Here is a 26008-nt window from a genome sequence, read left to right as displayed (position 1 = left end):
TATCTATCTATTTATCTATCTATCTATCTATCTATCTATCTATCTATCTATCTATCTATCTATCTATCTATCTATCTATCTATCTATCTATCTATCTATCTATCTATCTATCTATCTATCTATCTATCTATCTATCTATCTATCTATCTATCTATCTATCTATCTATCTATCTGTGTAGGGTGGTGTGTGTGTGGGGGGGGGGGGGGGGGACTTTGGCCCACTGTGTCAAAACTTAAAGGTCACATATTATGCTAAATGCACTTTTTAAATGTGTTCTAACATATCCATGGGTCCACGGTGTGCCTAGAGACAGCCAAAATATTTAAAAAAATAACAATCTCTCCTGTTCTCACTCTCCCCCTTTCTGAAACCCCCACCCCTCCCCCCCAATATACTCCAGTCAGAATTTTCCCCTTTTCTGACCTCACAAACTGGAAAGCCAGAAGCTTCCACTGTGCAGCCCACACCCCTATTTATTATTGGTCCACGGCCCTGACAGACAGAGGGCGAGGCATATCTGGCTTCGCTTCCGGACAGAGGGCGGGGGCAGCTCAAAGATTGTATATTTACGAGGGGAGCTGCAGCTCTTTTAAAAAAATAGGCCATTGTGAGATTAGCTGAACATCAGCATAGTACAATAAATTATCTGAAAGTTTTTTTCAGCAAACAATTAAAGAAAAACATATTAGGGACCACTAAGACCATATAATATGGTGTATAATAGAACCGAAAAGTGTATAATATGGGAGCTTTAACACACAGGCCGAATAGGACAAAGCACATGGAGATAAACTTCTAACTTATACGGCAAAATGCAACTCTTGAAACAAAACCTAACAATCCCATTTCAAAACAGTTTTTAGCATCAAAACAATACACACATGCACCTTTGAATTACTCTTTCCTAGCAGCAACAACACACAGATGTGCTTTATGCAAAACACAGATGTATTCAGTACTTTGGATGGTTTTTGACTTTGAAATTCTAATACAGATTTTTTTGGTGAAAGATTGATTCACTACAGTTGATCTAGACACATGAAAACAAAATGTAAACGCTTCAAATTTTTCCTATTATTTCGCCATTTCAGGTTTTTGCAAAATTAAAAAAAAAACACAAAGACACACAAGAAATGTTACAACTAGTATGTTCTACAAAACATAGTGTTGTAGGGGAATGATTGGAAAACATTTAGGCTATGGATCCTGTCTCCTGTTGGCATCTGGCCACATCACCTCATCCACGTCACAGGCAATGTCCTCCCTTGCCAAGCAACGGGGGAAATATCGCCTTGCATGCCGTATCCAACCTCTTGAAGAATTTTTGGGAAAGATTGATCCGCTATATTTTCATTTAGACACATGAAAAAATATAGAAAAGCTTCTGAAAAAAAGTTTATATTGCAATTTCATGGATTTGGCCCAAAAAAGAAAAAAAGTTAAAAAACACAACAAATAAGAGGTAGGATCGCAGTTCAACAAGCAATTCAGTGTGTCTCTATGAACTCTGAAACAATAACTGTAAAGTAAAAAAAAGTGTTGTAAGGAATGGGGCGGGTGGATTATGAATCCTTTTATGGATACCGCCTCCTGTTTGCGTCTGGCCACATCGCCTCATCAACATCACATGTAATGTCATCCTTTGAGAAGCAACAGCGAAAATATTCCTGATATCCAGTCTAAATGTCTTACAGTAATTATGGAGCTACTGTGTAGTTGGGCTGGACTCTCTGCCCAGGCTCCTATATTGTTAGGCCATGATCTATAACATGGTCCACTATAGTGACCCTGTCTCTGTCTGTTGCCTTCTTTGTCCTTGTCATCCTACCTCTCTCTCTCTCTAGAGGGGCAAGGAACTCTCCTGTTTTTGTAGTTGACTGGGATAATTTGGCGTTTCACTGAATCTCAGACTGGTTTGCTGCCCTAAATATAGTTCCATACAGAGAAAATACCCATAAGATACGGTGGTGATCACTGTAAAATGTGTTGCTCAAAGCTGAAGATAGGGAGGAACATTACAGTACTCACCCACGCAAATTATAAACCAAGCCAATCCCTTTTAAAGACTGTTTTTAAAATCAAGATGATACACACATGTGCCATTTGAACTACGATACTCTTTCAAAGCAGCAACAGCACATAGATGTGCTTTATGCAAAACACAGATGTTTTTAGAACTTTGTAAGGTTTTTGAATTTAAAAATACTAGTGCAGTGCCTGTAGGAAGCATTAGTTATGCATGCTTAAATGTAACCCGTCTTTCAAAGTGGGACACAGAAACAGATGTAGCCTACACATAGGCAGTGTCACATAGTCATTGAAATGGCTATCACATTCAGTGTTTCCCCTAGAATTGTTTTTAGGCCCGGTGGTAAAAGCTGATAAAGAGTAAAGAGAGTGCGCGCGGCGTGCGTACCAAATTTGTAGTAGAAATTGACCAAAACTAACCGTATTATGGATGAGCCTCTTTTGACAGCCCGCTACAAATCAGGGCATAGGGTTATGCCTTCACATTCGGTACGTTTGTACATTTTGTGTTTCCCTCAGGATTTTTTGAGACTGCTGGGGGAGAATGGACCTTCTAGTGGGGTCTTGGGGCATGCCCCTGCGGAAGAAAACCTTTACCTTTTTAAAGTTAAATGCATCAAACTGGTGCACTTTGAGAAGCTAAATCTGATTTTATTTTTTTTGCTCTGTAAACAGCTGTCATATGTCCTGCCTAAAACAATTTTATGGAATAATTTGGAGACACAAGCCATATAAACTATTGAAGAAAAACACATAGATATGAAAATAAAATACAATAAACACGAAGACCTAATATAGACAGGTATATCCTGTCTAGTATTAATTTCTGGAATAATCTGGATCATGAAACATTTTCTTTAATTTATCAAATATTAATTTAAAATAAATGAATTAACCTAGGCTACACATCATGATTAGCCTATCAATCAAAATGTGTGCAAAATAAGCAACATTTTGTATTCTGACCCATTATATTTCATGTAGCCTAGTTCTCAATTTAAAACATAAAAATAAAGTAGCATTGAAAATACCAAAAAATAAAGCTTGTAGGGCTACTATAGCCTGCTGTTTTCAAGATAACTTGCTGCGCTGTCTCAGCTGTTGATACAGATTGGTTGCCATGGCGACGTAGCAAATTTAACTTTCTAAGTTTTGATCATCACTTTTTCCTGTTCAACTCCCTGTTACTGAGTCCTAAATATCTCCAGTGTAGCCTATGCCATGGACCTATAAAGGAAGGTTCTTTCTCGTCAGTTTCCCTGTTTGACATGTGCGCTCCGAATGCACACGTGCATCGCGCGGCATAGCGCAGACTAAAAAAAAAAAAAAAAAAAGATTAATATTTTTTTTTTTTTTTTTTTTTTTTTTACTTTTTTTTTTTTTTTTTTTTGGGCAGCTGTTGGCCTGGCGGGGGTCCCGTTGGCCTGGCGGGCCCGCCAGGCCTGTATAATGGTAGGGGAAACACTGACATTGCTCGTCAATGTGACTTATGTTAATTCTTTCTTTAATATTTGTTGCGCCATATAATCCTCTATTTTTTATTGGTAATTGTAGCTTGAAGGCAGCAGCGTTTATCTTTGCAAACAAAATGAAGTGTATTTTTGCATCTTACATAGTTTTTAGCTCGTTTAGGTGTTAGTTTCTAACACATTTAAAACATTCTGTGTAAGCGATCATGTTTACATTCACCGGTAGCAGAGCTGTCCGAGACCGTGCTAGTTTAAATGGAAACCGCTATTGACACGCTAACTGAAAATTAGCGTCACTGCCACGGAAGTGTTTATAACTATAGGCTACATTAACTCTATGACAGTGAAAATAGCGTAAAGTGAGATCTTTAACACTAAAACGGACAGGTTTGAGGAGTTGGTGATGTCTGTGGAAAGGTTTAAGAACGTTTTGTTTGGAAAGCTGGGTTCATTGAATGAGGAAGTAAAACCAGGCTGTGTCGGTCTGCTGAGTGTTGTCTGTTCGTAAATTCATGCTTTGGTCGCAGCGGCCAATGAAAATCAGAGGGAGGCGTGGTTTAGCCGGAGACTACTTAATGCCCGTCTTTACTGTGGCCTTCATTCTGCGCATGTATTTGCCGCCAGCATGATATAAATATGATAACTTCTAAATTTTTGGTCCAAAAAACTTCACAATCAATCAAGGATGCACACCTTTGTGCCGTGCGCAAGCCATATCCGGAAGCTCAGGCCGATCTGACTTACAGCCCGAGACATATGCGAGCCACAGGAACACACACAGACAGACAGACGTTTCTTGCTTCATAGATAGATCATACAGACTTTTTGAAATATTGATATACTAAAGTTCATCTAAACACATGAAAACAAAAATAGAAAAGCTTCAAAAAGCACTTATCCACATCACACACAATGCCATCCTTTGACTAGCAAGTGGAAATATATTGCCTGTTGTACAGTCCAAATATCCTAGTTATGGAGCTACTGTGTAGCAAGTCAGGACTCACTCATTGTTAGGCCATTAGATACTGAATCAAATTGTTCTGTTTTCATTCACTCTTGTTTTATCAAAACAATATGGTACGGTCATCAAATTACAGTAAACTGTCTAATAAATGCAAAAACATGTTTACATTCATTCACAGCTATCCATAATATTTCAAATCCATTCAATATAGCTTTCCCATCGCTTATGCAGATTATAGGCATCTGTGGACTCACTTTAAGTAGCATATCACAAAATGTAATTAGAGAACCAATGTACCAATGTAATTGTTTTGGTCATACAAATGACAGGTATATTGATGTGATTGACCCCTAGATTCATGTTGATTAGATGTTTTCTTTAGGATAAAATGAAGCTTTAATGTACATGCTGTTTCATTACCACTGCCATTTATGTCCAGTGTGATGGACTCATCTTTGAGGAAAGGCCTTTATACTTTGTAGTCTTTTTACACTCCTGGTATCAATCAAGCACATATTCTGTATATGTTTATATTCAGTATATCTCACAAACACAGTTGTGTGTATCCTTGAGGCTCAATTATAAGAGTCACAATGCTGACTTTATAGAAGTTTTGATGGGTGTATCATGTATTGTTTGCTTGCATCGTCTTATTCACAGCCATTTTTGACACATTGCTACATTTCTTTACCCTGTAACCTCAGCCAACTGTCGATCAATGGAATGTTCCTCTTTGAGATGGCTAAATTTAATTTAAAAATGGATGACATTTATAATTTTGTTATCTTTTCCGAGCCTCACCAGTGCCAATATTAGGCCTTGTCCCAGAACTCTGTATAAGCACTATTGTGACAACTGGATAGGTTGTTCGATACCAAAGCCTTGTTAGACTTAAGATAAACTTGGTCAAATGTGTTGCACAATCAACAACAGATTAGATTTATTAGGCCTTCCTTTGTTTGTTTCTATGACACTTGATCAGATAGTCTTAGTGAAAGCCTTACCCACTTGGCTTCATGTCTAAAGTGTTTCAAACCAAATCACACAGAAATCAATGCATAACACATTGTCAAAAGCTACGCATTTCCTGGTGATTACAGTAAGCTCACTAATAAGGTCGAACAATGTAGTAAGGTCAAATGATAAGGTTTTATGGGTTTTTCGTAGACACTGGGAGAACATCCCAGCCTACCGTCCAGTTTCTTCATTTTGTGTAAACTGCAGCATATAGGACATTGCTAAGGGCCAGTCCACCATCAAATGGGATGAGATCAAAGATCATCATCTTTGATCAGATCCTATTTGATGGTGGGCATTTGATGATAGGCAGACTTGGTTTTGACACTTCTAGGCTTCATGGATGCTGTTCCAATTCAGGCCAAAATGTCTAATGATGAAGAGAACAAGTAACAAAAAGATAGAGGAATATATTTGGCGGAAGATCATTAAATCGAGCAGTAACCATACAAGTTCATGACATCTTTGACAACTTTTCATAGTTTCTCTGTTGTCTTACCCTTTTGTATGTAGAAAGTTACCTGTTTTTATACATTCAAACTAAAGTGCCTATTTTTTTCTCCTATCCTTACAGCTACACAGCAGTAGCAATGCCAATGCTGTACAACACTCGCTACAGTTCCAGGAGAAGAGTCACAGTAATGATCTCTGTGGTGTGGGTGCTGTCTTTCGCCATATCGTGCCCCCTGTTGTTCGGCCTAAATAACACAGGTAAGAAAGAGCATGATACACATGTGTTCCACAGTCTTTGGAAGACAAACAATAGGTGAGTCTGAATTGTTAGAGCCATAAGGTTGTGGCTGTACTGTATTAGTCATTGCTTTTACAGAGCATCACAGTTATAGCAGGCTTCGATTAGTGACATTTTAGGCTTGTTGACCAGCTCCTGTAGTGTATATCATGCCACTTTGAAGCTACAAGGATCCCTCTGAGTGCCTTGATGTAATGTCATGACATATGTGTGAGCCCCACAGCTGCTTTCAAGTTAGCAGTGACTGCATATGTAGTCAGTGTGAGCAGAAACAGGAAAGCCGAGACCACCCGCAGGAACCGTTGAAAGTGAAGAATTTAAAAAAAGAACAATAACGACTAAAATATGGATTGAATGAAAGGTTGTGGAATGGTGGAGGGACAGAACACATGTCAGAGGTTTCTGTTGATCTTTTCAAATGCAGATGATCACAACCTCAGTTTCATCTTGTTAATGGACTGCATTGTATATTATGCTGTAATTGTAATTTGTAATTTACCCATTCACCCATGCACACACATGAATGTATGAGCGTGTGCCATTTGAGTTGGGGTTTACTGATGTGTTATAAGACACTTCAACATGTGAGTAGGGGACCCCATTAAAAGGGGTACATAGGATTTTTTTTATTTTCCCAGATGTTTTTGGGGTAGCAGTGATGATGATATGATAAGTAGTAAACGTCCACAAAGTTGTGGGCAGATTCAAATCAATAATGGTAAAAACTGAATCAGCAGATTATCCTTTAGTTTAAGTCTTTCATATGGGTCAAGCATACATTTTCCATTATGCCCACTTGTTTCCAACTCAGCACCTCAAGGTTTTCTGTTAAAAATGTAACACTAGTTATTTAAAAGGGTCACCTTTTAATACGTTGAAAAACTCCCTCCAGAACTAGGTGCAAAGTGCAAAGATAGCTAGGTGCTAAGTGCAAAGACAGCAATAACAGTGACATCTAGAGTATATATGATGACTCAGCTGTACTGTATAAGCTGCCCTCATGGACTCAGGTAGAAACTTCCATTTCGGTATTGATTCTGGAAGTTGAACAGACAGTAGGGTTCCATCTGAAGACTGTCCCCTCAGTGTGTGTGTGTTTTGTTGTTACATAGTTGGTGGCAAATTTGGCTAATATTCACTCAGCAAAATTAAAAATGTACATGCAACCAGTGCAGGGAGTTAAAATGAAGCTAATAGTATCTCTACACTTGGCACAGACAGACAAAATGTTGGATCAGCTATAAGGTTGGAATGAAAAAAAGGAGATTGCAATGGTTTAAACCAGGGGTTTTCAAAGTGTGAGAGAGTGAGCCCCCCCCTCAGAGAACAAATTTCAGCGGAGCCCCCCCCCCCAAAAAAAAATAAATAAAAGTTATTTTACAAATTTAAACGTTTTTGAAACATTCTAAAAAAAATTGTGCGTTTTTAAACACATTTAATACATTTTAACATCTTAATCCAGTGTTTTAATCCTGCTTCCTTTAAGCATGGATACTACTGACTGAGTGTGCATCGGAGTGAGAAAGATAGGCAGACAGACTTGCCCAAATTATTGCCTAGTTAAATGTCATTCACACACCCAGTGTTTTCTTGCTAGTGCCTCCAATGTCCTGCTGGAGGAGAATAGTAGCCAGCAGAGAACCAGACCCTCCTAGGGGGGTCCGGGGGTATGCCCCCCCGGGAGATTTTTTTTCACCTTTTTAAAGTGAAATGCATGAATCTGGTGCACTTTGAGAGGATAATTAAGAGGCTAAATATGAGGAATTTTGTGTGAACAAATAATTTGGAGACACTGGGTCTGATGAATTAGAAGCTATTGAAGAAGGACACATGGATTTTCCATAAAAATATTAATTTAAAATAAACAAAATGTATGCAGGGTCCTCTGGGTTGGGCTTGGTGCTCTTTTTCTTTAACGAGACCTATTTCTCTGTAATTTACTGAATGCATTTAAATGCAGTGAGGGGAACGAAGCAGAAGAACTTGTGTCCAGCTATGCCGTGATCTTAGTATAAAAAAGAAAAACTAAAAAAAAAAAAATAATAATTTTTTTTTTTTTTTTTTTTTTTTAGTTTTTCTTTTTTTTACATATTCATCCGCGCCCCCCCTGCCATAACCCCGCGCCCCCCAAGGGGGGCGCGCCCCACAGTTTGAAAACCGCTGGTTTAAACTAAAGGGAGTTGGGATTTTGTTTTTTCAAATCACATTTCTAGATGGATTTAAAAGAGATTTAAATCAACAGCCACCCTTGGTTCTTAGCTGCAAGTTCAAACCAAAGTAAGTTTCCCATGTTATTGAAGAAAACTTACCAGGAGTCGCATTGACAAAAACACTACAGAGAAAAAGAACCATTTTGGATGGAACACAACAGGCAGTCTGGATCTTTATCCCCCCCCTGTGCTTATCTCCACAGCTACTCGTGATGAATCTCTCTGTGTGATCGCCAATCCGGCCTTTGTGGTGTACTCCTCCATTGTCTCCTTCTATGTTCCCTTCATCATCACACTGCTGGTTTATGTGCAAATTTATGTGGTCCTGAGGAAGCGAAGGAAACGCGTCAACACAAAACCAAAGCAGCGTCTATGTCAGGCTGCCAACCCTGATGTGGCCACTTCGCTGAAGGTGAGATGCCATAAAGATACAGCAGCCTATTATGGCTTCAGTATTAGACATATATTGATTTACATCTTTATTTCACCATTGATTAACGCATTTATCTCTAAGTACCTTTTGAACATTATATAAGACTATCTTCTTCAACCAGTGCAAAAAAGAATACAGAACAAAATATGCTGCCCTTTGAGTTCATTTGTTTTCTTCATACATAGAATCAATCATTTTCTACCCCAAATTATTCTTGACCGTGTTACGGAGAGGCTTTGTATTACGTAACCAAATACCGTAAATGGGAAATCCCACAATGAAAACATTGATTTTCTTTGAACTAACAATGGATTACATTCTAGGCAATATATTACAAGTGCAAGGCTCACTCAACTAAAGCATCTCTCCCAGGCCCCTACACGAAAATAACCCTAAATCTGCTTCCATATGAGAGACTAATTTGATTCTTAATGTTACATTTACTGGCACATTTCAGTGTCAGAAGCCATCATGCAACTTTAATTATGATGGCCCCAAGATGACCTTTAGCCTTTTCTGGTTATTGATTTTACTGACATGTTAAAACTCAATGGGCTCTGCACAGGAAGCCAAGTAAAGCTTTTGGTCCGGTGCACTACATTACTCATCATGATCATGGCTGACTTTACAATTTGGTTTTGGGGGGTGTCTGTGTGTGTGTGTGTTTATGTGTGTGTGTGTGTGTGTGTGTTTGTGTGTGTGTGTGTGTGTGTGTGTGTGTGTGTGTGTGTGTGTGTGTGTGTGTGTGTGTGTGTGTGTGTGTGTGTGTGTGTGTAGGTGTGTGTGTGTGTGTGTGTGTGTGTGTGTGTGTGTGTGTGTGTGTGTGTCTGTGTGTGTGGCTGTGTGTGTATGACTACTTTTGTGTGAATGTTATAGAGTGAGGTCAGGGGAAACATGTATAATGGTCATAGGAGTTTACAAGGAGTATAGTCTGCACATTACTCTATTGAATGTACTGATCTGTGAAGTCATTATATGGCAGCATATTGAAAGATTATGTACATTATCTTAATAGACTAAAATTAACACAATTTAATGAACTCATACTATAAATTGGATTGGGTTGTGTCATAATGGGGGAAATAATCTCAGTTGACAATTTCTTTGCGGTTGAAGCTGCAGATTGATTTTTTTGCGATCCAGCCTTTCTCGATAGCCCTTTTTCAGCTGTGCTTTGACATTGTACCCGCTCCTTACCTGACACAGCTGTTTTCATTTCAGGATAAGTGCACTCATCCAGAGGATGTGAGGTTGTGCACCATGATTGTTAAATCTAATGGGAGTTTTCCTGTCAACAAGAAGAAAGTGGTGTGTAGTCTTCTTTTGTTTTCCTTTTTTTCCCTTCAACGTTGAATTGTTTGAAACATATTTGTTTAGCCCGTAAAAGATTTAGCAAGGTGTCACCTTGATTTTTTTCTTTCATTTCTCAAACCCCCTGCTTCTGTGAGCACACCACACCTAGAGACTAAAGGCCTTATCATTGCTCTCTATTTATAACTCATTATTTTCAATGTTGCCCATTGTACAAAAGCCTAAATGAAAAATGACCGTCTGTTTTTCTGCTCATCATGATCAGATATTTATCAAAGATGGAATCCATGAGGGAGAAGATCTAGAGCTGGACGAGCTGAACAACAGTGGCAACAGCCAGAAACAGAAGCAGAAGCCACAGTGTGCTCTTGGAGACACTCCGGCCACCAGCAACCAGCAACTGATGCCCAACAAGGCCAACGCTAGCCCTACCTCCGCACCTCCCACACCCCCCGAGGAGGGCCAGAAAGCAGAAAAGAACGGAAATTCTACCATGGAAGCCTTGGGGGATCCAGCTCCCGTAGTGGCTAAAGCCTTCCAGACGCATGCCTTACCTAATGGAAAGACTCTGACCTCTGTGAAGACCATGACCATGAGCAAGAGGAAGATCTCCCAGCAGAAAGAGAAAAAGGCCACTCAGATGTTAGCCATCGTCCTTGGTAAGCTGTTTTCACTATCTATAAATAACCAGCAATCAGTGACATTATTTATGTAATAATCCCAAGATAACTACTATGTTTTTGGTATCAACTCTTGCAAAGTATTGTGTGGCGATTGCAAAATCAAATCACTGTGTGACTCTATTCAAACTCATCAATACAACATGTGTGTGTCTGTTCTAATTTGCCATGAGCTAACCTTTGCAATGTTCAATTTGGAAGAAAAAAAATTGGTTTTCCACAAGCTCCCAGCCGCATTAGGTCCTTGCCTGCCTCTGCCTTTGTATTTGTATTTCCAGCTGTTTTTGGCTAGGCCTAAAACAGATCTTGAAAACAAGACCGGGTGTGATGCAACAGAAGGAAATTGCCCTGATACTGAGTCCAACTCACTCACATGTCCCACATATGTATGTGGGACATGTGAGTGTCTATTAGGAGATCTTTACGTTTATGACTCTCTCTCTCTCTCATGTTCTAATATTTATGTTTTTTTTCCACAGGTGTATTCATCATATGCTGGCTGCCCTTTTTCATTACGCATATCTTAAATACCCATTGCACAACATGCACGATTACCGCCGAGATGTATAATGCTTTCACTTGGCTGGGCTACGTGAATAGTGCTGTAAATCCCATCATATACACAACCTTCAATGTTGAGTTCCGAAAGGCATTCATTAAGATCTTGCACTGCTGAACTGCAGCATCACTTGTCTCATCAGACTTGAGGAGGGAGTGACGAATAAACACATCTCTTCTGGCAAATACCTCATCCTGTCACAGGAAACGCACCACAGTGGGGATCTGCAACCTGCTTTTTAAAGCTATGGAGCTGAGTGACTGAAGGAAAAATCACAGTGTCTTATTGAAAGGCATGTTGGCTCTATATGTGATTTGTACGTGGAGTCCAGTTCTCCGAATCACTGAATGTAAAACAAGAAATGTCTGTAGCAATGGCCTGTTTCATGAAGAAAATAAAAAAATTGTTCTCTAAAATCATTGTGCTTGTCACGTAAGGAACCATCTGTGTAAATACTGAACACTTACAAGTTTAAAACTGCTATTTATTCTGTGTGTTCTTTATGTTTTGATGAGGGAAATTTGATGTGAATCTTATAGATATCATTCAGTGTTCATTGCAGTGTTAAAACTGATACGTTAGCTCTTAATCTTTAAACTTGTCACTTACTGGATTGTGTGTCAAGGCGAGAGATTATTCAGCTATGCCAATATCCACATATTTGCAATTTTATAAATTGAACAATAATAAATTATTATTATTATTATTATTATTATTATTAATATTATTATTATTATTATTATTATTATCATTGTTGTTGTTGTTATTATTTGCTGTAACTACCTGTACATATTTGTTCTTAATAAATTACCTGTGATTATATGCCTGCAATGGAAATGATGCATGTTACACTGCTCCTCTACTTGACTTCTCATGAAATGTATGTTTTAAAAAAAAATTAAATGTCTAATAAATGAATTTATGAGCACTGTCAAGTGCCACATGAATATGTTTGTGTTCTGTGTTTATTCGGATACACTCATAAATGACTTGTCATTATTTGGCAGCCTCTGTCTTATTTCCAGGAATGGTTTGCAGTTTGAGTAATGTTGTTTACTGGAAGTAACTCTGAGCATTGCTGTAGCGGAGTTGTTCAGTGGCCTACTAATGACCTGTATGTGGACGTGTGCAACCCCTGGAGTAGCTCCCCACGGCCTTTGGAATGAGGTGAACCTGGCAAAACTGAAATAATAGTTAGAGCAAGACATCCAACAGTGCTTTTATTTTTATCCTGCATCATTTTCAGTCCAACAAGAAAAATACATAATAATAAACGAAAATATGTGGTGATTTTTTGTTGAATGTCAGCCACATACTGCTATAGCATGAACACCTCTAAATTAAGTTTAGAGGTGACAATAATTAAATGGCTTGATACAGGAATCCAAATATATGTAGCCGTGAAGCAAAACATGTTGCCCAATGTAAAGCCTCACCCAGCGCACAAAATAAATGTTAAACATGATTAGAAATAAGGCTCCACATGGGGGCATCAATATGCATCGTGAACACATATGAAGTAAAGTGATTGTACTTATCAGAATTAATATTTTATTCCAAGAAAACAGAATTTATCTTGCATTACATTCACCTCTCGGCACCAACCTTAACAAAAGAAAGTGGAAGCAAGCTAATCAATACAGTCTCATAGTGTATCTCATCTCTCTTTAAAATGGGGGCGGGACCTGATAAGCCTTTGGCTTCTTCCGTCTCCCTTCGGGCAACACAAAGTATGATGTATGAATATTTGCAAGAGAAAATTGTGTATTGTGTGGAATTGTCCGAAAGAAAAATAAATAAATAAATAAATAAATAAATAAATAAATAAATAAATAAATAAATAAATAAATAAATAAATAAATAAATATTAAATGCAATAAATTAATAAATGATGACAGCGAAGCGGAGGATCGACATCAGCTCAACGGTTTTATCTATCTACCAGAAGGCAACGTTTGCAGTGTTAGAGGTTTATTTTTCATTGCCTTCAAAGTTGGCTGGGTCTGTCCAACATCGAAGGACAACCCAAGATGAATGGAGCACCTCAGGAGCTGATCTTCAAGCCAACTGGCCCGGAGGCTGACAGATAACAAGATTCTTCTTGTTTTAAAGTTCCCTTAAAGGGGCCGTAGTGTCCTTATAACAGCATAAACTTTACTCCCGTACCACATCTCCCATTTACTGGTTGCATACATGTATATTCATGTCCGTACTTTTTTTTAGCTCAGAAACTAATCTAAAGATATGGTATAATTCATGTGTATTTAATTTGGCATTTCAAACTCAGTTGCTTTGTCTTTGTCCTTTTCTCCTTGTATCAGTCCTTGATGAATTTGAGGGATCATCCTTAACTGTGGCGGTTGTTACCTTTATCGGTGCAAAAAACATAAATTGACTATTTACCGCTAAACTTTTCATTAGTGTCATCCTTTTGTATTAGCTGGATCCTTTTTTAAGATCAGGAAATTAGGAACATTCATCAAGATTCCTTTAGAAATTTTGTATTTTTTTGCAAAGCATAACAAGTATTTTTTTTTAAATAGCGTTAATCGCACGCTGTTGTTTTGTCCCTTCGATGCACCTTCACTTGTTGTCAAGTAGCCACAGCACTTTTCTGCTTCTTATTGGTGCAGTCACAGAGATGAAAGACAACTACACGTCTGAATGGCTCGTTTTACTTTTAAAATGAACGGCTCTGCCGTCAGAGCCCTGTTTCAGGTAGCAGGTTTTACAAACTCTGGGTTTAATCCTGAGCAACTCTGGGTTTTCGGTTTCAGAACAGTGCATCAGCGTTGGGTCAATCAACTCTGAGCGGGTTCACTCTGGGTTGATCACGTGCGTAAAAGCCATCGTCAATGGATCGCTGATAACTCCGCTCCTCCCACTAGAGTAAGAAATATTAACGAATGAGTTTATGGTATGGAGATGAATTGACGGGAATATTAACTCTGATCTAATGATTCTAATCACCTCGGCCATTCAGAAAAACAACGGGGGGAACATTTTTTGTCAATGGAATCATTACGCTTCCGTATGAGAAGCAAGTCTATTTTAAGAATTAAGTTACGCATATCAGCAGCAGCAAAAGTGTTAAGCTTGCGCCGCACAGCATTGCTGACAGTGTTTTATATTCGCTGTATTATGTAGGCAAGCTATGATAGCCTACTGTGCAGTAAACAGACTCTCGCTTCTTTTAAATGAGGAGTGAAATACACCCAGACACATTAGATGACAGTTTCCATTGTAGAGCCTGATTGATGTACAGTATAACCAGATTCCTTGTCCTCTAGTTATCACAGTTTAAATTATTATATTATTTCTTTATTCATATACGGCTATTTAACGAGGCTCGTCTGTGACTTTGGGATGACACAATAACGATCGGCCCCAGCCGCAGAATTACATTTCAACCTGACATAAATCTGTTCAGTGGCACAGACGTTAAAAAATCCCTATTAATAAAAAGAATGATGATATAGGCCTACATACAATACAAATAGGAATGAACGAGGGCTGAGAACAAGGCTACTGATCAGATAAATGATCGATCAAACGTAAAATCATCAGTACATGATAAAAACATCCCGATGGAGATTTCTATGGATTGATTTTGCTTTAAACTGTACAGTGACGCGTTGTAACAGTGACTCTTTCTTCAGTCGGAGCTGCAGCGTAACAAACTCAGTGTAGGTCTAACCACCTCCCGAGCAGGTTAGACATACGGTGTATGTTGCCGCAGTAACTGACTCTCGGTTGCGCTGAACCTGCTACCTGAAACGGAAAACCCAGAGTTTCCACCAACTCGGAGCGAACAAACTCTGGGTTGCCTCAAAACCAGCTACCTGAAACAGGGCTCAGGTCCTATTCGATCTAGTTGTATCCACTGCAACATACCCCCCAAACTCTAGAATGACAAACTTTAGATGAAAGGGCTTTCACGTTTTGGTGCTTAGTAATTTTGCTCTTGTTTGACATTTTTAACTTGCCATCACCATGCGATGGATTTTCTGATGATGCTGGGGGTGCCTCCTCTAGGTAATATGCACCTTATATTAAACAAACGTTTTTGTATTGAGAAATTGACATGACCAAACTTAGACCAATTACAGTCTACCATTGCATCATTTTCACTGTAAGAAAAGTATCCGTGCTTTTTTTGCAGCTCGCTAACATGCAGGGCAAGAGTCAGAAGCAACAACAATAACAGCATGATATTAATGCTCGTCTAATACTGGTAGTGATTGTCAGGATTGTACCAAAATGGCAGGCCAGAACCCAATAGCACGACAACAAACAGTTCAGGTATTGCAACAAAGTTTAATGAGGAATCAAACCAGGTGGTAGCGAGGCAACAAGTCCAAGAGGGGCAGGCAAAGGGAAAATCCAACATCCAAAAAGGCTGGGTCAAAACACGAATAGGCGGGCAGGTAAACAGGCAGGAATCCAGAATAGGCTGGAGAGCAATGTAACACAAAGACAATCTGGCAGGGAACTGAGGGAATGAACCGGTATATATACTGTGGGGCTAATAGCTGATGGGGAGCAGGTGAGTGTGGTTAGGCCAGGTGGAAGTAATCAGCAGGGAGTGCAGAGCAGGGGGGAGTGGCCGGGTCTGAAATGACAAGAGAGTTAATATGGGAACAGACAAGTGACAAAAAACTAAATTGTGGCTGAAGTAGTGACAGAACCCCCCCCTCTAGGGACGGCTCCTGACGTCCCACCAGGCTGATCAGGATGGTCCCTATGGAATGTGGTGATGAGGTCGGGGTCCAGGATGTGGCGAGCCGGGACCCACGAGCGCTCCTCAGGGCCATAACCCTCCCAATCAACCAAGTATTGGAAACCCCTTCCCCGTCGTCGCGACCTGATGAGACGATGAACCGAGTAGGCAGGCCCTCCATCAATGAGCTGGGGGGGCGGCGGGGGTCTGGAGCTGGGACTCTTTAACGGGTTTGATCTTGGATACATGGAAGGTGGGATGGATCCTCATGGAGCGAGGAAGACGGAGACGGACTGCAGCAGGATTGATGACTTTATTGATGGAGAACGGACCCACAAACCTGGGAGCCAACTTCCTAGACTCCACCCGGAGCGGAAGGTCCCGTGTAGACAACCAAACCTTCTGACCCGGAGTGTAACCGGGTGCAGGGGTCCGACGGCGATTGGCATATCTCTGGTATTGGTCGGACGAGCGCAGGAGAGCAGCACGGGCCCGCACCCAGGTGCGCCGACATTGCTGGACGAACGCCTGGACAGACGGGACACTGGCCTCTCGCTCCTGCTCAGGGAACAATGGAGGTTGATATCCTCGAGAGCACTGGAAGGGGGAAAGACCTGTTGCTGAACTTGGAAGTGTGTTGTGAGCATACTCCACCCATAGGAGCTGCTTGGACCAGGAGGACGGGTTCTGGGATGTGATGCAGCGCAAGGCAGTCTCCATCTCCTGGTTCATCCGCTCAGTCTGGCCGTTGGATTGAGGATGGAAACCCGAGGATAAGCTGACCGTGGCCCCCAACAGCTGACAAAACTCTGTCCAGAAACGAGAAGTGAACTGCGGCCCCCGGTCGGAGACAATGTCACAGGGAAGGCCGTGCAGACGGAAAACATGATGCAACATAATTTCAGCTGTTTCCTTGGCAGATGGTAACTTGGGCAACGGAACAAACTGAGCAGATTTAGAAAATCTGTCCACAATAGTAAGAATAGTGGTGTTACCCTCGGAGGGAGGCAGTCCGGTGACGAAGTCCAGATCGAGATGTGGGACCACGGACGATGAGGAACAGGCAGTGGCTGAAGAAGGCCCGCAGGGGCATGGCGAGCGATCTTGTGCTGGGAGCAAACACAGCAAGCAGCGATGAACTCCTTGGCGTCCTCTTCCATGGTAGCCCACCAGAACCGTTGCTTCAGCAGGGCTAGAGTGCGCCTAACCCCTGGATGACAGGCAAGGCGAGAAGAATGTCCCCACTGGAGGACCTGAGAGCGGAGATTCACAGGCACATACAGACGATTATCAGGGCAAGCACTGGGGGCCGGGTGGTCGGCCTGGGCCCGTTTTACCTTGTCCACAATGTCCCAGGTAACTGCACCGATGACCATCTTAGTGGGGAGGATGCTCTCAGGATGCGTGGGAACATGTTCGGATTGGAACTGACGGGACAGGGCATCTGGTTTGACGTTCCTAGAACCTGGGCGATTAGACAGGGTAAAATCAAAACGATTAAAGAACAACGCCCACCTGGCCTGACGGGAGTTCAACCGTTTGGCTGACCGGATGTACTCCAGGTTTTTGTGGTCCGTCCACACCACAAACGGATTCTTCGCCCCCTCCAACCAGTGCCTCCACTCCTCGAGAGCCATCTTAACCGCCAATAGCTCCCGGTTACCAACGTCATAATTTCTCTCCGCTGGGGACAATTTGCGGGAGAAAAAGGCACATGGATGTAACTTTTGGTCTTTACCTGACCGCTGAGACAGGACTGCCCCCACCCCGGAGTCTGACGCATCCACCTCAACGACAAACTGGCGTTCTGGATCTGGTAGGATGAGGATGGGAGCAGAAGAGAACCGTGACCTTAACTCACTGAACACCCTTCCTGCAGCAGGGGACCATTGGAAGGCTACCTTTTGGGAGGTGAGGGCTGTCAGGGGAGCTGCTACAGAACTATAGTTGCGGATAAACCTACGATAGAAATTGGCAAACCCCAGAAATTGTTGAAGCTTCTTACGAGTGGTGGGGACCGGCCAATCCACCACCGCTTTAATCTTGGTGGGATCCATGTGAATACTTCCGACTGAAATTATGTATCCCAGGAACGACACCTCAGTGGCATGGAACTCGGACTTCTCGACCTTCACGAACAGCTGGTTCTCTAGGAGTCTCTGGAGAACCCTGCGGACATGCTGCACATGGTCCTGTTCGGACTTGGAGAAGATGAGGATGTCATCAAGATAAACAAACACAAATACATTGAGAAAATCCCGGAGCACATCATTCACTAAGGCTTGGAATACTGCAGGAGCATTTGTGAGTCCGAAAGGCATTACCAGGTACTCGTAGTGGCCCCTAGGGGTATTGAACGCCGTCTTCCACTCATCCCCCTCCCGAATGCGAACTAGGTGATAGGCATTCCTGAGATCAAGCTTGGTAAACACAGAGGCCCCTTGCAAAAGTTCAAATGCAGAAGAGACGAGTGGGAGGGGGTACCTGTTCTTAATGGTGACATCATTCAGACCGCGGTAATCGATGCAGGGCCGGAGGGATTTGTCCTTCTTACCCACGAAGAAAAACCCTGCTCCAGCAGGTGATGAAGAGGGACGGATGAGGCCTGCTGCCAGTGAGTTGTTTATGTATTCGTCCATGGTCCTGGTTTCCGGGGCTGACAGAGAGTAGAGCCTCCCCCTGGGTGGGGATGAGCCAGGGAGGAGGTCAATGGCACAATCATACGGGCGGTGTGGGGGAAGAGAGGTGGCCCGTACCTTGTTAAACACCTCCTTTAAGTCGTAGTACTCCGACGGGACACCTGAGAGATCTGGGAATTCATTAGAAGAAGAGGTGCTGCAGGCAGGTAACAAGGCAGATTTCAGACAGACCGCAAGACATTGATCACTCCATTGTAGAATGGAACCGGTTCTCCAGTCAATGTGTGGATTATGTTTAATTAACCAAGGATACCCCAAGACAACTGGCTGCTGAGGTGCATTAATCAGGTGAAAGGTTAGTGATTCAGTGTGGTTACCTGATATGCCCAGATGAATAGGAACTGTGCGATGGGTTACAGTGCAGAGGAGGCGCCCATCGAGAGCAGTAGCCTCAATAGGCTCGGCCAAGGGTTCCTGGTTAACACCCAGCTGCATGGCAAGGCCCCGATCCAGAAGGTTGGTGTCAGCTCCCGAGTCAATGAGGACAGCGACAGTATGGGACAGACCATTAAAGTTGAGCTGGGCATGAAGTAGTGCTTGAGAGGGACCTTTGAAGTTCTTGATGCGGCTCACCAGCGCCCTCTGGATTCCTGGTGAGCCCTGTCTTTTACTGGACAGGATGACACGTAATGGCCTCCCTCTCCACAGTACATGCAACAGTTCTCCCTTTGGCGCCGTTGTCGTTCAGCAGCTGACAGCCTGGTCCTGCCCAGCTGCATGGGTTCAACTGGGTCACTAGAGGCAGCAGCGGTAGGAAAACACGTTGAAGTGGAAGGTGAAACTGGAAGACGTGGAAGGCTACGGGAAGTGCTGGTCAGTACCTTCTCTCGTCTCCTCTCCTGGATACGTCCATCGATGCGGATAGCGGTGGCGATGAGAACGTCCAAATCCCCTGGAGGATCCCGGGCCGCCAGCTCGTCCTTGATGGCATCAGAAAGTCCGTTGTAAAAGGCGTCAGCCAGGGAGGAAGAGTTCCAGTCACTCTCTGCAGCGATAGTCCGGAACTCGATGGAATAATCAGTCACTCTCCGGCTCCCCTGAGCCAGGTTAAACAGACCCCGAGCAGCCTCTCGACCAGGGGTAGCATGATCAAACACCTTCCGAAGACCCTCAGAGAAGGCAGCCACAGAAGAACAGAGAGCCGACTGCTTCTCCCACTCGGCGGCACCCCAGTTCCGGGCCCGCCCAGTAAGCTGGGTGATCATGAAAGCCACTCTCGACCTCTCCGTGGGATATGTGAGAGGTTGTAGTTCAAAAGTCAATGAGCACAGAGTCAGAAAGGAGCGACAGGTATCTGGAGCTCCAGAAAAGCGCTCTAGAGCACTTAAGCGGGGCTCTGGACGGGAGACAGCAGGGACAGGAGGGCTGGTGGGTGGTTGAACCGCTGGGGTCTGACTGTCCAGCGTGAGCTGCTCAAAATGCTGATTGTGGCGTTCCGAAGCTTCCTGGAAAGCCACTTCCATAGCGGTGAACTGTCTCGAATGCTGGTGTAGGGCGGCACCTTGTGCTGCCACTTCTTCCTTAAGAGCCTTTGTGTCGGCTGGGTTCATCTTATGGCCAGATTGTACTGTCAGGATTGTACCAAAATGGCAGGCCAGAACCCAATAGCACGACAACAAACAGTTCAGGTATTGCAACAAAGTTTAATGAGGAATCAAACCAGGTGGTAGCGAGGCAACAAGTCCAAGAGGGGCAGGCAAAGGGAAAATCCAACATCCAAAAAGGCTGGGTCAAAACACGAATAGGCGGGCAGGTAAACAGGCAGGAATCCAGAATAGGCTGGAGAGCAATGTAACACAAAGACAATCTGGCAGGGAACTGAGGGAATGAACCGGTATATATACTGTGGGGCTAATAGCTGATGGGGAGCAGGTGAGTGTGGTTAGGCCAGGTGGAAGTAATCAGCAGGGAGTGCAGAGCAGGGGGGAGTGGCCGGGTCTGAAATGACAAGAGAGTTAATATGGGAACAGACAAGTGACAAAAAACTAAATTGTGGCTGAAGTAGTGACAGTGATCACAAAAAAGGACATAATGAAATTATTTTGATTTTGGAGGCATTTCATCATTTATAATAGGTCCATGGTGATGACTGCAAAGGATAATCAGTCATGAAGAGCTCATCTCCTTTTTGATGAATCAATCAGATCATTACAGTATCTTTAGTCATCATGCTAAACTAATTTGACTGTCATATGGTGCCAATGTTATATTAAACAGACATATAAGATCATATCCAACGCTCTGCAAGTGTATTTAGCAAAAAATCAAATCATATCATTTTCAGATTGAGTTGTGCTGATTATTCACTTTATAGCTATACAGATTCTCATTAGAAGTTAGCTTCCCCTTTAATGCTGAACCATTATACCAGTCAGTAACAACAGTGGCTTAACAGGGAACACAAACTGTTGTTAATGTGCCATGTCAGCTCAAAATTCTCTCATGTCCTTTCTTTTGTTTTTCCAACAACAGAAGAATCAGAAGAGAAGGTGTCTTGCTAGATTCCATTGGATCCCTTCAGGCTGACTGATGCGATGTACTTGGTAACACAGTGTAATGTTCTTCCACTACTACCACCATCTCTGAGGACATTTGGATTCTATTTGCCCCTTAGCAAACACTATCAGAGCAAAGTTGTAATGGGACACTGTCCTTTTGTGTCAATGAAAATACAAAAAGATGCCATAAACTTGAAATAAAACCTGAAATATTTATGTGTAAAAAGCATTTTGTACTAATCCATCTAATGTATTTTTACAGTCCTTACAGCCTGGTTTATGTGTCTGTTTGTGTGACTAGCACAGATTCATATTTAATCCATGCATTCTCTGTCTGCTATATATGGATCTCCAACAGTTCTGTGTGACGCGTGTATATGTTATTAGCATAATAAAATCCCTGAGGGGAATTTCCCAAGTACTGAACCAGCACCAATCATGTCTGTCACCCACTGTGTGTTGGTACTCTTCCTTCCTTCATAATAACTACCGAATCATTTTAATAAGCAGCTGTACTGGTTAACAATTTAGCTGTACCATTAATTACACATTTCTTAGGGTCAGTCTAAATCAATGAAATGCATAAAGCTATAGTAAGCATAAAGCACTCACTTCTCATTTTGTTATGCATATTTGCTATGTAAGTCATTGTTATTAAATTTGGGGTTTACTTCATTACTTTTTAAAACAGTCAATGACATGAATCTGAAATCAGTGTCAGGGAGCACTCACTGTATATCTAATACTAGAATTTATTTGGATTAATACATAATTAAGACTGAGTTAATGTTAACACAGTGAATTCAAACATCACACACTATAATATGAGCTGACATACACGGCCATGCAGACAAAGACACACAGTCTTCACACAGACATCTGTAAGCATGCTAAGCAGTTACTCATCACAACAGTAATACAATCTTTATGTACTCATCCTTTTTTTCGTCAGTCTGTAAACAGCTTTATACGTCTTTTATAGTTGTTGCTGCGGGGCGGCTCCATGTTCCTGATTAAATTTGTGATTACATCAGGGAAAATCTCTGAATGCTGGCTGGCCTGCCCCCAGTGTCACTCCTCCTGCTGCTCCCTAGGGCTCCAATTCCAGCAACTGATTGAAGCTCCTTTCTACTTTGTTGTTACCCACACAACACAGGTATACACACCACATCTTTACTCCCTTACAACCTCTGGCGTGTCTCATAATGAATGAAATCACACATGTCCAAGCCGGGGAACTCATCTGTGATTCATAGTTTCACACACACCTTATCACTGATTCTGCTGCCAAGAATATCAGAGGCCAATGTCAATAACAAAGCCGGTAACCTTGACAGGCAGTTGTGCATGACGAGAGATATTGCAGCTGGAACTCAGGTTCTCTGAGGAGAGACTTCACTCATGTCTGCCATCCCCTTCTCCTCCCCCTTCAGTGTTCAGTGTGTGCTCTCTCCCTCATCACAGGCATACTAACCATGTCCACATATACAGTACTGTAATCCCCAGAGGTAAAAGAGGGAGAGTTCAAACGGAGGTGCTATAAGGAGACTTTTCATTAACTGAATCATGATACCATCCCATGATTGTTCAAATATTTGTAAATCAAAACTGAGTGTGAATACTGCTGGACAATCAATCAGGAAGATGTATTCACTGCCCATTCCTTGAAGTGCTTAGAAAGTGGCACACTATGGAAACGGCTTTGGGAGAAGTGAATAGTTATCCTGAAAAAGACAAGTTTTCTGCTTACTTAAAGTGTGTAGTTAAGTCTTATATCACATACACGTTTTTGTCAATGTTGTTGTAAATGTTGTTGATTAGATTTTCTAATTAAATGTCTTTTTATACATGTGGTGTGCAAAAACACCAATAAGTGCTCAGTCTGTGGTTCTGCATTAGATGCCTAAATGCTTTTTAGGGCATTTGCTTTAGCTCTTGGCAACAGTGGTAAGGTTTAACATACAGCACAGGAAGAACATGCTTATGGTTCAGTGAAATGACAAAAATATGTATTTTTTAAATTGATCGGGAAGTTTGGATGGGAATCTGTCTTCGGAGGTTCTCTAACCCTAACTTGAGAGCCTGAAAAAAATAAAATGCTGATACATTGTTTCTGGACATGGAGTGCTGCTATAAGAAATCCAATAACTTATAGTGTTTTTGAACTTTGTCATGCTTCAATTTCATTAATAAACTGTGTGTAAAATGTGAGTCGTTCCTTCAATTTGGTTCGATTTAAGAAATGGGAAACAAGAAAGCTGAGCAGGCATGCCCCTCATCTCGTGGACGAAAAAGTAAAACTTTCAGATGATCTAAACTAACCATAATCACTCAGTTCACTTGGGATGACAGACCTGACTGAGAAACATATTCATGTACTGTATGCATTATTAGAAACAATGTGTGTGTGTGTGTGTGTGTGTGTGTGTGTGTGTGTGTGTGTGTGTGTGTGTGTGTGTGTGTGTGTGTGTGTGTGTGTGTGTGTGTGTGTGTGTGTGTGTGTGTGTGTAAGCTTTTAACATTCCATCTAAGTCAAGCAATACCATTCCCAAGGCCACTACATCAAGCAATACCATTCACAAGGACACTACATCTATGAGCACTGATACAAGAGGTAAGGAAGCTGTCATTAGTGTTGGTGGAGGAACTTGAGCTGCAGCACCTTATGTGTGCTCCCCACTTTAAAGGATAAGATGAAAGTGTCATATTTAATTTTTTTAATCATCTACCTTCTATATGTTGCTATTGTTACTGTATACATTTACTTAAAGAGTGTTGCTGTTTGTAAGGCACTCAGTTGGTCTTCCCACATAATTGTCAGGGAGCTGATGTGACATTTGAAGGAGGCCCCTTTGAAGCACAGCAGCCCCTACACTCTTATCATCATGCCAGCTCCAATGAGACACTCGCACCGTTCTCAGCAGCTCTTCACATGACCTTTTTGAAAAATGTATTTGCTGCAGTAGCTGTTGAACAGCTTGAGCACCCGTCTTGGATGTTAGCAATTATTCACTTATATCATTTTGGGTGATGAATGATATGCCTTTTGAAAGTATAAATCCTCTCTCCTACTTGTTATAAGTCTTGATTATGGTAATTATTTCTTAGAATGTAGCTTTAAGCACATGACATGATTCTCTCACATAACCCTTTATTTTATCTTCTGCACTAAAGTGATGATGGAAACAAATGAGATGACAGAGACAAAGCCAGTTACAGGAAGAAGGAGCGAGAATGTCAGTCAGTTTTTTTGCAAGTTGTTCTTCAAGATGAATGGTAATTATGATTAACCGGTTGAGCTGCATTCACATTGCAGGAGATTGGATATGCTTCACGTCTTCTTTCCTCTAATTCTAGCTAAACATGACAGTATATGTTTAAAGCAAAAAAGACTGAAGTTTTCAATTCATCCCCCGCCTCTCTTTTATAACCAACGGATTCCACCTGGCGCCTCTTCTCTGCTCTATTGGAGGTCTCTGAAGAATGTACAGAGTTGTTTGTAATCATTTAGCACCCTCAGGCAGAGCATCTATCCGATTATTCACACAATCTAGCATATCAGAAGCTAGGGATTGGCATAGGAGCACTGAGATATGTTGTTAATTGGAAAGCTCTCTTGGTGAAGAAAGTCATCATCACATTGTTGGTGAGATGATACTTTCCTTCTCTATCTCCATCTCCCTCTCTCCACATGAGCCCTCTTTAAAGACTTCCTCTTTCCCCCTTTCCACATCACTACTCCCCCCCCCCAGTTCTTTCTTCTCTTTACTCCCCTCTACAATCAGAGACAAGAGACGGGTGGTGTGCTGCTCCTCACCCACAGAAGCGGAAAGAATTTGTATTAATTTATTTTAGTTTGATACATTCGGAGTGGGTAGTAGCAGGGCTGTATCTACATTGGAAACACTGAGATAATGTCCTTGGTCTTTTTAATGGGGATTTCCTTCTTAATGATATTTCTTTATTCTGTCCTGTGACATAATAATTATAAATGAAACAACTCATTAAGCTTCAAGTTCTGCTCCACCAATAGCTTGAAGGAGTTTAATGGCTCAACTTTAAACTGTTCACTTTAAATATCTTAGGTGAATTCAGCAACTGTGGCACAGCAGATTTGCAGGTAATTAGTCATGAACAAAAGAAATACACAAATTTAAATTACCGAAAAGTCAGGGGATTACCACAGACATGTAGATGTAGGATTCATGGCAAGCTTGAATGTCTGTACACATATTAATGGCAATCCATCCAATAGCTGAAATGTAGCATATTTAAAATTAAATCATTTTAGGTCATACACAAAAAAAGCATGGAATCACCCCACAAGACGTGCATTACATTACAAAGATGTTATCTATATTATACGTCAATTGTGCATAGTGGGTATTTCTGCATTCCTGGTATTTTTTGACCCATTTTACTTTCTCTCCATTCCACTTGAGTGGGATTAAGATAAATCAAGGCACGTGCAATTATTCCTCATTGACTCACCCTCATTAATCAGAGAAAGAGTGTAAAGCTATAGTTCCCTGATTAGTCAGCAGTATGATATCAGAAGAGGTCCCTTAATATTGTGTGCAATCAGCAGAAAAGGCAATTATCTATTTTGGGGATGGTGAACATAATTTTGCCTGCTACTTGTCCTCCCATTATCCAATCACACTA

General features: G+C 41.6%; 1 protein-coding gene across 1 annotated transcript in view; it reads left to right on the top strand.

The window, feature by feature from the left end:
• drd2a (dopamine receptor D2a) overlaps positions 1-11543 on the top strand; it is a gene marked incomplete at its 3' end in the record, with an annotated part of 30731 nt that extends 19188 nt beyond the window's left edge. Inside the window, exons 3-7 of the mRNA XM_080053469.1 lie at positions 6057-6193; positions 8647-8855; positions 10098-10184; positions 10453-10846; positions 11347-11543. Coding sequence (XP_079909595.1) covers positions 6057-6193; positions 8647-8855; positions 10098-10184; positions 10453-10846; positions 11347-11543 — 1024 coding nt within the window. The remainder of the gene's footprint in view (positions 1-6056; positions 6194-8646; positions 8856-10097; positions 10185-10452; positions 10847-11346) is intronic.
• Positions 11544-26008: the final 14465 nt, after the last annotated feature.

The sequence above is a fragment of the Ammodytes marinus genome, assembly GCF_949987685.1.
Source record: "Ammodytes marinus genome assembly, chromosome: 3".
NCBI classification, from domain to species: Eukaryota; Metazoa; Chordata; class Actinopteri; order Uranoscopiformes; family Ammodytidae; genus Ammodytes; species Ammodytes marinus.
The sequence above is the reverse complement of the archived record's forward strand: the minus strand, read 5'-3'. Positions and strand labels throughout refer to the sequence as shown.